Below are 12,708 nucleotides of genomic sequence, written 5' to 3' on the forward strand. Positions count from 1 at the left end.
TCAAGCGATCCTCCTGCCTCAGCCTCCCGAGTAGCTGGGACTACAGGCATGCGCCACCATGCCCGACTAATTTTTTCTATATATTTTTAGTTGTCCAATTAATTTCTTTCTAATTTTAGTAGAGACGGGGTCTCGCTCTTGCTCAGGCTGGTTTCGAACTCCTGAGCTCAAACAATCCGCCCGCCTCGGCCTCCCAGAGAGCTAGGATTACAGGTGTGAGCCACCGCGCCCGGCCTATTTCTGGTTTTAGTAGCTGTGTATTCTCTCATTTTCTCTTAGGCTATCTGCACCTTGTCAATTTTGTTGATGTTTTTCTGAAGAACCAACTTTTGGTTTCATTGATTTTTTTTTTTTTTTTTCTCTATTTGTGTTCCCTATTTCATTTGTCTCCATTCTAGTCTTTATTATTTCCTTTCTTCTGCCAGTGGCTTTAGTTTGCTCTTTTTCTAGTTCATTAGAGTGTATAGTTAGGTTATTGATTTTAGATCTTCTTTCTTAATACATGCATTTACAGCTGTAAGTTTTCCTGTTAGCACTGCTTTTGCCGCATTTTATAAGTTTTGGTGTGTTAGACCAGGCACAGTGGCTCACATCTGTGATATAGTACTTTTAGAAGATGAGATGGGAGGATCCCTTGAGGCCAGCAGTTCAAGACCAGCCTGGGCAACACAGCAAGAGCCCATCTCTACAAAAAATTAAAAAAAAAAATTAGCCAGTATTGTGGCACACGTCTGTGGTCTCAGCTACTTGAGAGGCTGAGGCAGGAGGATCGCTTGATCCTAGGAGTTGGAGGCTGCACTAAGCTATGATGATGCCACTGCACTCCAGCCTAGGTGACAAAAGCAAGACCCTTTCTTCAAAAAAAAAAAAAAATTTGGTATGTTATAATTTCATTTTCATTCCTCTCTAAATATATTCTAATTTCTCTTGTGATTTTGTCTTTAATCCAATGGTTGTTAAAGAGTGTGTTCTTTAATTTCTACATATTTGTGAATTTTCTAATTTTCCTTGTTACTGATTTCTGGTTTCAGTTCATTGTGATGGGAAAAGATTTGATGTGATTTCACACTTTTTAAGTGTATTAAAACTTGTTCTGTAGGCTAAATGGTCTATCTTGAAGAATGTTCCATGTGCTCTTGAGAAGGCTGTGCATGCTGCTATTGAGTTCCATATTCTGTATACATGTCTGTTAAGTCTAGTTGGTTTGCGGTGCTGTTCAGTCCTCTGTGTCCTTACTGACGCTTAGTCCAGGTGTGCTGTCCCTTGCTGACAGTTTGGCGTTGACATCTCCAGCTATCACTGTGCAACTGTCTGTTTCTCCCTTCAGGTCTGTCAGTTCTTGCTGTACGTGTCTTGCAGGCTCTGTTGTCAGGTTTGTGTACATTTATAATTGTTATATCTTCTTTCTGTATCAAACCTTTTATCAACATATGATGTTCGTATTTGTCTCAGTAACTTTTTTTGCCTTAAGATCTGTTTTGTCTGATACTAGTATAGCTATCCCGGCTCTCATGGAGAGAGCATGGAGTATCCTTTCCCATCCTTTCTCTTTCAGCCTGCGGTCATGTGCTGTGTGACAACATTTCGGTTAACAATGGACCACACATAATGATGGTGGTCACATAAGATTATAATACCTTATTTTTACTGTACCTTTTCTCTATTCAGTTATGTATATAATTTTTTTTTTGAGACAGAGTCTTACTCTGTCACCTGGGTGAGAGTACAGTGGCATCATTACAGCTCACTACAACCTCAAACTCCTAAGGGACTTTTTCTTCCTTATGATTTTCTTTTTTTTGGGGGGACAGAGTCTCACTCTGTTGCCCAGGCTAGAGTGCCATGGCGTCAGCCTAGCTCACAGCAACCTCAAACTCCTGGGCTCAAGCGATCCTCCTGCCTCAGCCTCCGAAGTAGCTGAGACTACAGGCATGCACCACCATGCCCAGCTAATTTTTTCTATATATTTTTGGCTGTCTAGATAATTTCTTTTTATTTTTTTTGTAGAGACGGGGTCTCGCTCTTGCTCAGGCTGGTCTCGAACTCCTAAGCTCAAGCGATCCTCCCACCTCGGCCTCCTAGAGTGCTAGGATTACAGGTGTGAGCCACCACACCCGGCCTTATGATTTTCTTTAATAACATTTTTGTCTCTAACTTACTTTGAGGATACAGTACATAATACATATAACTAGGCAACAAACCTTTACAGCACGTTACTTACTGTACTGTACATTGACAATCCTTCCCATAGACTACCGTGTGCAAATGAGCCTTGAATGTTCTTATGACGCCGTGATCTAGAGGCTTGATTAGAGACAGTGTGTTTGGAGGCAAGTAGACTGCTTTGAACTCGGGTTCTGGGTGGCCAAGGGCATGGTCCAATATCAAAAGAACTTTAAGAGGCAGTCCCTTAAACTCAAGCAATCCTCCTGCCTCAACCTCCTGAGTAGCTGGGACTATATGTATATACTGCCATACCCAGCTAATTTTTTCTATTTTTTTTTAGTAGAGACAGGGTCTCACTTTTGCTCAGGCTGGTCTTGAACTCCTGAGCTCAAGCGATCCTCTTGCCTGGGCCTCCCAGAGTGCTAGGATTATAGATGTGAGCCACGGTGTCTGGCCTGTTTAGATACATTTAGGTACACAAATACTTACTATTGTGTTACAATTGCCTGTAGTATTCAGAACAGTAACGTGCTGTAAAGGTTTGCTGCCTAGTTATATGTTTTATATACTGTATCCTTGAAGTAAGCTAGAGATAAAAACGTTATTAAGGAAAATGTCATTAAGAAAATCAAAGGAAGACAAAGTGTATTTACTGTTCATTACTTGGAAGTGGATCATCATAAAGGTCTTCATCCCCCTGGTGTTCACACTGAGTAGGCTGAGGAGGAGGAGGGAGAGGAGGGGTTGGTTTTGCTGTCTCAGGGCTGGCAAAGGCAGAAGCGGTGAAGGAGGTAGAAGGGAAGGCCGGTGCACTTGGTGTAACTTTACGGAAATACATTGGAATTTCTGTCTGACTTTCTTGCTTTTTCATTCCTCTAAAAAATGTTTTTATGTGGTGTTTTAGAACGTTGTTTCAGAAAAAGCTGTGAAAGCCATCAAGCTTTCTTCCCCCATTTGCTTTAGGTTCAGTGCCATGTCTTGGAAGGATCCACGTTGTGAAGGACATCAACCCAGTCTCGAATAATCTTCTGCGGGATTGTGTAATGTCGATTTGTTTTCTGGCACTGCTTTTTCTACGTCCTCTTCCTCATCTGGCACCGTTCGGAAGCACTCGTCTCCACCAGTCGTCTTCTGTTAGTTCCTCTGCTGTGGTGTCTATTAGCTCTTGAGTTTCTCCAAGATCCGTATCTTGAAGCCCTTCCCTCCTTCCCTTTTTTGCCATCTCCACAATCTCTTTCATGATTTCCTTGACTGACATCCTGGGAAGTCACGCACAACATCTGGACGCAGTTTTCTCCAGCAGGCATTTATTGTTTTGGTCTTGATGGCTTCCACAGCTTTTTCTGTAACAACAGTGGCATCTTCAATGGTGTAATCCTTCCAGACTTTCATGATGTTCTTTCTAGTGGGGTTCTCTTCCACAGCGTCGACAATCCTTCCCGTAGACTACTGTGTTCACGTGATGAGCCTTGAACGTTCTTACGACACCTTGATCTAGAGGCTTGATTAGACACAGTGTGTTTGGAGGCGAGTAGACCGCTTTGAACTCATGGGTTCTGGGCAGCCAAGGGCATGGTCCAATATCAAAAGAACTTTAAGAGGCAGTCCCTTACTGGCAAGGTACTTCCTGACTTAAGGCCAAGGCACTGATGAAACCAATCTGGAAAAAGGGTTCTCACTGCCCAGGCCTCCTTGTTATACAACCAGAAGACTGGCAGCTGGTGTTTATCTTTTCCTTTCATGGCCCAGGGCATAGCAGCTTTATAGACGAGAAGTCCTGATCGTAAACGCAGCTGCGTCTGCGCCGTAGCAATGGCGTCTGCCTGTCCCACCTGCCTCAGTCCTTGCACTCGCTTTTCTTCTTATCAACAAACGTCCTTCGCGGCATTTTTTTCCAGCATTTTATCTGCATTAACAACCTGTTCAGGCAGATACCTTTTTTCCCTTGATGATTTTCTTTTTTTTTTTTTTTTTTTTGAGACAGAGTCTCACTGTGTTGCCCAGGCTAGAGTGAGTGCCATGGCATCATCCTCGCTCACAGCAACCTGAAACTCCTGGGCTCAAGCAATCCTCCTGCCTCAGCCTCCCGAATAGCTGGGACTACAGGCATGCGCCACCATGCCCGGCTATTTTTTTTTTCTATATATTTTTAGTTGTCCAATTAATTTCTTTCTATTTTTAGTAGAGATGGGGTCTCGCTCTTGCTCAGGCTGGTTTCGAACTCCTGAGCTCAAACAATCCGCCCGCCTCGGCCTCCCAGAGAGCTAGGATTATAGGCGTGAGCCACCGCTCCCGGCCCCCTTGATGATTTTCTTAATGGCACCTGGGAACTCATCTGCTGCCTCTTGGTTGGCAGCAGCCGCTTCTCCTGTTATCTTGACATTTTAAAATCCAAACCTCTTTGTGAAATTATCAAACTATCCTTTGCTGACATTAAATTCTCCAGCTTTAGATCCTTCACCTTCCTTTTGCTTTTAAGTTGTCATATAACGACTTCACCTGTTCTCAAATCATATTAGAGTCTATAGGTATGCCTTTCTCATAGCAATCCTGCACCCACATAAAAGCTGCATTTTCAAAAGGAGATAAAAAGGTTTTTCGCAAGAAGTGCAAGGTTTTACACCTGCTGGCATAGCTGCAGAGACAGCTTCATGAATTTAGGTTTTTTTTTTAAACAGTGATCCTTATGCCCAATTCATTTATCTTAAAATGGTGGGTGACCACAGCTGCAGACCCCGGTCTACAGTACCTGTCGGGCAGTTCAACTTTTTCTTAGGACATCCATTTTCACTGCTGCTTGGCAGCCCTTCTAGCGTCATTAGTGGTGCCTCGTGTCGGTCCCATGTTGTTATTCAAGGTTTAGAGTGTTACACTAAATGCAATGAAAAATATGTGAGAACTGCAAGAGATCACTCTTTCTGCCACATGTAGTTTCCTAGAAAGGTGAGCTGCCCACACACACAGATGACTGCGTTACGTGGTGTTTTAAGCCAATGCTTGAGACAACTTGAGCTCGCTACAATAGCAACAGGAGGTGGCTACAAAATTATCGGAGTAGTACAGTATATGCTACAGTTAATTTGATGCGGTCATGGTTTAATACCGCATCTTTATGTTTGTTTACATTTCTCTCAACCAAATGGTGCTGTGTACAGTCTGTGTTCATCAGCTTTGATAAATTTTAACTTTTTATAATAGATTTGTTTTATGGTAGTAAGTGATAAAATAGACTAGTATCTGTGTATATTTTATGCATTCACAACATAACTTTTTCTTAATTTTTTCAACATTTCTAGGCTACACAGTTCATATGCACATTTTTTGGAATTGTTGCAAATCTCCAAAATATTTCCCAATATATTATTGATTGAAAAATACCCATGTATAAGTGGACCCATGCAGTTCACACCTGTGTTGTCCAAGGGTCAGCTGTACCGTGTAGCCTAGGTGTGTAGGAGGCTGTACCCTCTAGATTTGTGTAAGTATGGCCTTTCATGTTCACGTGACGAAATTGCGTAAGGATGCATTTCTTGGAAGGATCCCCTTCATTAAGTTACTGTATTTGTGTCTTTGGATCTTTTTTTGTTTGTTTGTTTTTGTTTTGAGGTTGCAGTGAGCTATCATGATGCCACTGCACTCTAGCCTGGGGTATCTTTGGATCTGAATGAAATGAGTCTCCTGCAAAGAGCATAAGAATGGATCCTGCTACCTGCCTTAAACCTTAAAGTACTTGGATTCTTTCTTACCAGAGAAAGCTCAGGAAGCACACGATGATAAGCATAATAATCGCCACAATTTTGCGCAATCACCTGTCACCTCTCCCTCCTTGAGAGCAGTTTCAGGGACGGTCAGCATGTGGCCTGGTCTCTGTTTCCTACCGCAAGCCCACAATGGTGGGGGGTGTGGTCTCTCTCGTTACCACATTCTACAGATGACAGGCAGTGACGCAGAGCGGCCATCTCATGCCATCTGGCTCTCCCCTGCGCTGGGGGCAGAAACATCTCCCCACCCCAACCCCCGCTTCGCCAGAGCTTGACACACAGGTGCACGGACAGCTTGGCACTATCGCCTGCCATTGCAAGAGAAGGACGGGACTCCGAGGGAAGGCAGCTCACCCAGGTCCCGTGGCTAGCTTCTTGGCCACCTCTGAGGACGGTTTCTTGCTCAGTTCTTCCCTGGCCCCAGGAGCTTCAGAGATTCTCGGTTGAGGAGAAAAGCTACTGAACGAGGATCTAGTACTTGCTGAGGCTGCGGGTGCCTAGGATCGGTTGGCCATGCGAGTGCCAAACCCTGGTGCTGGCTGTCAAGGAGGAGGCTTACATCTGGGTGCTTCTCTGACGCACGCACACCCCAGCTCTGAGACACCCAGCTGGACACCCACTAAAGCCTGAGGGTCCTGCCCCAGCTGCCAGTAGGTGAAGAAGCCGCCCCTGTGGTCCAGGGGACAGTCCCAGGTCCACATTCTCAGGCTCAGGTTCAAGTCCCACCGGTCCATGTACCCAGGGGTGTCTGGGCAGCCTCACCTGCCTGCCGCTCAGACCTCGGCTCCTGTGCCTTCACCACGGGCTCCCCCACCTCGGTGCCCCCGCAAACCTTCTAGGAGGGATTGAGGGTACAGTCGTGGGGCCAAGGAGCAACGATGGCCGATTCCTGGAAGGACCCGGCTCTTCTCACGCTCCCAGAGAGGCCTCTGCACCCCCTCTGCCTGGCCGGCTTCTCCCCCAGGAAGCCACCACCTAAGGGCTGGTTGTTTCCGCCACCCAGATGGGGCCATTGCAGCATCTCTCCACGAATCAGCATTGCTGGCTCCAGCCCAGTTCCAAAGCTGATGCCAAATTAAATGTCAGCTGCTTCGAGGGTGGTTGGCTGCCTCCCCCGAAGGGAGCAGCACAGCTGAGTCTTACGCCAGACTCCGAATCTGTGTGCATTTACACTGCGTGTGTCAGCAACCGGGGGTGCCTTCTGAGAGCCAGTGTACGTGAGTCTGTGCACGGGCACGCCCGCGCGCCTGTCTCGGCTCTCATGTCTCCGGCTTTGCAGGGTCCCTGTCCTGTCAGCTGTCATCCACATGACCCTGAGTGAGGCCCGGAGCCTCCGATTCCTGGCGTTCACATGTGCGATGTGGAGGTGCTTAGAGCCTTCTTGGAAAGGTCACCAGGAAATGCAACACGGGTGCACATAACAGTACGCAGCACATGTGCCGACGGTGTGACAGGAGGGCCCCACTGTGCGGCGGACCCTGCACTGGGCGCCTCGGGCATTGTCAACACGTGGAACCTGCAGCACACCCCAGAGTAGGAGCCGGGGCGCACGCGTCGCTCACTGACTCTCTGTGTCTTCGGTTTCCAGTTCAGGACCTCAAGGGGCTCGGCTACGAGAAGGGGAAGCCTGTGGGTCTGGTGGGTGTCACAGAGCTGTCAGATGCCCAGAAGAAGCAGCTAAAGGAGCAGCAGGAGGTAAGGCCGCGGAGGACGGGGGACTGGGGAGCGTCCTCTGCCTCGCTGCAGTGCAGTGACCACGGATGCGTCCGTGTGCCCGCCGGGTCCTTGTATGCAGGCGGAGCCCACAATGACCGGGCAGGCTCCTGGGCAGGCAGGTGCTGCGGAGCTGTCAGTGGCATGCCACCTGCCAAGGGTAGTGGGGCCCAGGGCCTCGGGCCGCCTGGGAGGCACCGCACTCAAGGGCTTATCCCCACAGTGGGGTCCGTGTTTATATTTTCCTTCCATTGTTCCCTCCAGTGTCCGGTTCGGGATGGTCTTGGTTAGCACAGGCACCCCGAGGGGTCTGAGGCCGCCTGGTTGGTATTAGGCCATGTTGGTGGGAGGGCCTGGCTCCGCAGGGGGCCCTAGGCCAGGTGTGTGGCCTCTGCTGCCCATAAGGAGCTGCAGGCTCCTGCCTTTCGGTCCCCTCCTCCAGGCCTGCAGCCCTGTCACACCACCCTTGACCCTCCCAGGGATCAGGACCCCAGACCGCCCTTATTCAGTGGCCAAGTGACCCTCCATGCTCTGTGGGCACCGGGATGTAAGGAACCCAGGGCATGTCCTAACACAGGACTCAGTGCCTGCCGGAGCCTGCGACAGGGCCCTTGTTCACTGGTGTGCGCCATGCCCACAGATGCAGCAGATGTACGACATGATCATGCAGCACAAGCGGGCGATGCAGGACATGCAACTGCTGTGGGAGAAGGCGGTGCAGCAGCACCAGCACGGCTACGACAGTGACGAGGAGGTGGACAGCGAGCTGGGCACCTGGGAGCACCAGCTGCGGCGCATGGAGATGGACAAGACGCGGGGTAGGCCAGGCGTGGAGGCGCTGCGGGGTGGGGGGCTTAGGTGGGGTGGGGCCTTGCCCCTGGGGCACTGTGGGCCCAGGTGGTCCCCCTCACCCATCCAGGAAGGCACCTGGGTCTGGATCCTTCTGTCCTGGTTCAACCCCCAGCCTGCCTGCCCTGGCTGTAAGACTTGGTCTCTCTGTACCTCAGTTTCTTCAGGGGTGACAAGGGGGTGGTTCTGACCGACGGGGGTGGGGAGCTCGATGCACATTCACTGACATTTGAACAGAAGGCTTGGCAGGGGTTCCTGGGGGAGCAGGGCCTGGGTTGGGGTCACAGGCTAGCTACTTCCTTCCCGAGAGGCCACAGGCTCCCACTAAGACTCATGCCTGAGTCCTGGGAGCCACCTGGCCCGCTCCCCGCCTCCCATTGCTCCCTCTCACCTCCCCTCTCCCTGGGCAGAATGGGCTGAGCAGCTGACGAAGATGGGCCGGGGCAAGCACTTCATCGGAGACTTCCTGCCTCCGGATGAGCTGGAGAAGTTCATGGAGACCTTCAAGGCCCTGAAGGTGAGCAGGAAGGGCCCCAGCCCCAGCTCCTCCTGCAGCCGCTGTGTCCCGTGGGCATCTGAAGTGGCCTCGGGTACCCCCCCACGCACAGTAGGACCCTGGCCCTCTTGCTGCCGGAGGCATCTGTTTATGACAGACGCCGTCTGTGCAGGGAATTAGCAAAGAGCAGCTCAGCTGCCGCTTCAGAAACATTCCCTAGGGCTGTAGGGGGAAATTCTGCTTCCAGTGGAGCCAATTAAGTGCAGTTCTGGCTGAAGCCCCCACAGACTAGCCTCTCCAGAATGAGACCTTAACGTGCTGCCGGGCTCCTGGGGAGAGACGGCTGATGTGGCACATCCTGTGCTGTCTTTTTTTTTTTTTTTTTAATAGTAAAACTGTTTTGTATCCCATAACCTCATCTGACAAGGTGGTAACCCCACTGACCACATCTGTATGACAAATTGCTCTCAAAACACGAACATAGGGCTTTTCTTTGCCAGTGAATCCTCACTGTATCCCATGGTTGATAAGGCCTGTGGAATGTATCGTCTTGCCCCTTTTGACTTGGCCACCAGGGAGCTCGGTGCTAAGTCTGGTGCTGAGGCCCTGGGAACCTCTGAGAAGAACAAGGAGCTTGGTCTATTCTTAAGGACTCTGACCTGGCCAGAGGGAGGCAGATTGGGAGAGGGGGGTCGCATTTGTGGGTTGGAGCTCTGGCCCAGGGATAGCTACAGTCCTGGTGGGTGACAGCAGCCTCCTTGCCCTGTAGGAGGGCCGCGAGCCTGACTACTCAGAGTACAAGGAATTCAAGCTAACCGTGGAGAACATTGGCTACCAGATGCTGATGAAGATGGGCTGGAAGGAGGGCGAGGGGCTGGGCTTGGAGGGCCAAGGCATCAAGAACCCGGTTAACAAGTGAGTGCAGCCAAGCTCTGGAGGTCACAGGCTCCCCTGCCACTTCCCTGCCCCCACCCGGTTATGTTACACCTTTTTCCTTGTGGGCTCTTCCTGGGTGGTCACGGCACCCCACCGCACAGCCCTCAGCAGACACAAGCCAGCGGTGCAGGAGGCTGTGCGGGCCTGGTCCTCCTCAGCCCTGATCAGGCCCTCCTGGGGCCTGCTGGCTTCGCCTGCCTTGTGAAGGTCTTGTTTAAATTCCCCTTGAGCAGGAAACCAGTCCCAGAAACTAGCAACAACTCTCCCAGGCGTGACCCCTGGCTCTGAGGGCTGTACCCACCCTGCCCCACCCCCCCGGCTGCCCTTGGAGGCTGTCCTTGAGCAGTGCACACCTACAGCTGTGATAACCTACACTGTGGGCTTCTCCTTCCCGTGTGGGATGCTGGGGGCTGGGCCACCTTGGGTTCTTTCTTCCTCTCTCTTTTTTTTTTTCTCCTCTTTCCTCCTCTCTTGATGCAAGCTTGTCTCTGCCCAGATGTCCCCCAGCCCTGCCCAGGCCCCCAGGGTTAAGCTCCAGGAGGGGCCTCCCTGCCTGAAGTCCAGGCCCTGCATCCCCCTTTCCTCTGGCAGCAGCCCAGCCCCCTGCTCACACCGCCCTGTCCCCTCCCTGCAGGGGCACCACCACGGTGGACGGCGCCGGCTTTGGCATTGACCGGCCGGCCGAGCTCTCCAAGGAGGATGATGAGTACGAGGCCTTCCGCAAAAGGATGATGCTGGCCTACCGTTTCCGGCCCAACCCCCTGGTGCGTGGGCCCTGCTCCCCACCTGTCACTTCCAGCCGGGCTGCCCCTTCTTCTCAGTCACCAGTAGTGGGCGGTGGTAATAACAGAAGGGTCCCTTCCCTTCCCCAGCTCAGCTAGGCCGTGTCTCGCCAGTGACCCCTGCCATTCTGCCTGCATTCCAGCCCCTCTCCGATCCCTCAAGCCTGTCCCTGGAGTGTGAGCTCAGCTGCCCCTCGAAGGTTCTGGACAGGAGGAACTGCTGTCTCTCTTTAGCTTTAAGCCCCTCCCCTTTTTATCTTTTTTGCCTCCCATAGAATAATCCCAGGCGGCCTTACTACTGAGTGTTCTGGAGAAACACACCGACCGACCATCCCTGGACTGTGGAATGTTCCAGCCTGCATTTCTGCCCACCCCTCCTGTTGTCACAAGTGTCATGCTGTGATTTAAAGTCCCAGTGCTCACCCACTGCAGCAGCCTGGTCCTGTCATCGCCGGCAACCCCTCCAGTTCCTTAGCAGCGGGGCTGGGCCGGGCAGGTGGGGCCGGATGCTGTCTCGAGGGCTTCCCGCCACCTGACAAGTCCTAGAGCACTCCAGCCCCTTGTCTGCCCCGGTTGGGGGGAGGTCTCTGTCCCTGCTCCGTCTGGGTTGCAGTTGAGTGGAGGACCCTCAGAGCCCCCTCTGATGGAGAGAAAGGAGGCTTCTCTCGGGACAGTAAACCTGGAGACCTGGCCACGCCTAGGCCAGAGGGGTGTCAGGACCTCCCAGCCAAGCACTATGCCACAGGTGGAGGTTGGGGAGAGCTCTCCACGCAGGGTCCAGCTTTTGCCCTCAGACCTGCAGGGCACATGGCCTCAGGGCACACCTGTGCCCTCACCTTCCTGGCAGGCAGTTCAGGCAGGGCTCAGCACGCACACACCACAGCTAGCAGTGGTTGCAGCGGAGGCTGCCCCTCTTGCTGTGTGGTGGGCACGTGAGTCCCTGAGGCTCACGCCTTTGGGGGCAGCTGCACCATCCTGACACATCAGGCACTGCCTGGGGGAGGCAGCCTCCGAGCTGGAGGTTTTGAGGCAGGAGGGTGGCCCAGGCCAAGGTGTGGGCCAAGACTTCCCACGTTGTCCCAGGGCCAGAGCCTCAGACTTGTGCAGAAACCACCTGGGGGATCTGGTTCGGCTGCAGCTGCTGAGCCAGTGGGTGGGGCACAGCCCTGGGAATCTGCATTCCCTCCGGCTCTGCTGGCGTGCCAGCCGCTTTGAGTAGGCTGTCCCCACACACCCAGCGGGCGCTGCTGTTTGGGGGCCAGGGGCTTCCTATCCACAGGCTGTGGGGCCAGCCAGCACTCACAGTCGTTCAGCAAACACTGAGTGCCGACAGAGCCAGATGGACAGCATCTGCCCCCAGGTGGCCGGCCTGCTGGGCTGCAGGCTGAGGTGATCTCGAGCAGTGACGAATGCTGCCAAAAGAGCCAGGGTGCCGGGTGGAGATAGCTGGGGCGTGTGTCTTAACGGGGTCTTGGGACCAAAGAGGTTTAAGAGGCGGTGGCAGAGCTGAGGCTGGGGTGACAGGGCACCCTGTCACCCCTCCGTGGATGCTGGCTCTGAGCCAGGCCAAAGCACACTGGTGGGCTTGGCCCAGGTCCCCACGCATGGGCTACCGAGAGGGTAGTGGGCCAGGGCCCTCAGCATGGGGGTGTTAGCTCTGGGCAGCCAGTGGTTTGTGAGATGGGGGCCCTGGGGCTTAGTCTCAGACACCCAGCTATCTAAGTTGGCACTCTGCTCCCAGTGACCTGGAGGCTCACCAGGCACAGGGCACGGACTTTGCTCCCAGGGGTCGGGGGGGAAGGAGGCCTCCAAATGCTGTGTGCGTGTGCAGGTGTGTCCTGGGCCCGAGTGGGGCAGGGGTGGCCCGAGGGCTGGCTGGAGGAGGGACACTGAGACGACCTGCTTATGACAGGGTTTGTCTGGCAGACACAAAACAGGCCTGTGAATTATTGGCACCGCTGGAGTTGGGGAAGGTCAGCGTGAGGAACCTGAACTTTATCCCATG

The 12,708-nt window shown here is 52.4% G+C and overlaps 1 protein-coding gene across 3 annotated transcripts in view; it reads left to right on the forward strand.

Annotated features, from left to right (window-relative positions):
* Window positions 1-11,130, forward strand: part of SUGP1 (SURP and G patch domain containing 1) — a 31,210-nt gene extending 20,080 nt beyond the window's left edge. For all 3 annotated transcript variants that reach the window (XM_012654053.1, XM_012654054.1, XM_012654055.1), the window contains 6 exons: window positions 7,516-7,622; window positions 8,281-8,458; window positions 8,900-9,006; window positions 9,755-9,900; window positions 10,556-10,685; window positions 10,979-11,130. In XM_012654053.1, the coding sequence (XP_012509507.1) occupies window positions 7,516-7,622; window positions 8,281-8,458; window positions 8,900-9,006; window positions 9,755-9,900; window positions 10,556-10,685; window positions 10,979-11,005 (695 nt within the window). In that variant the 3' untranslated portion in view covers window positions 11,006-11,130. The remainder of the gene's footprint in view (window positions 1-7,515; window positions 7,623-8,280; window positions 8,459-8,899; window positions 9,007-9,754; window positions 9,901-10,555; window positions 10,686-10,978) is intronic.
* The last annotated feature ends 1,578 nt before the right edge of the window (window positions 11,131-12,708 follow it).

This window comes from Propithecus coquereli, unplaced genomic scaffold (genome assembly GCF_000956105.1).
Source record: "Propithecus coquereli isolate 6110/MARCELLA unplaced genomic scaffold, Pcoq_1.0 Scaffold438, whole genome shotgun sequence".
NCBI classification, from domain to species: domain Eukaryota; kingdom Metazoa; phylum Chordata; class Mammalia; order Primates; family Indriidae; genus Propithecus; species Propithecus coquereli.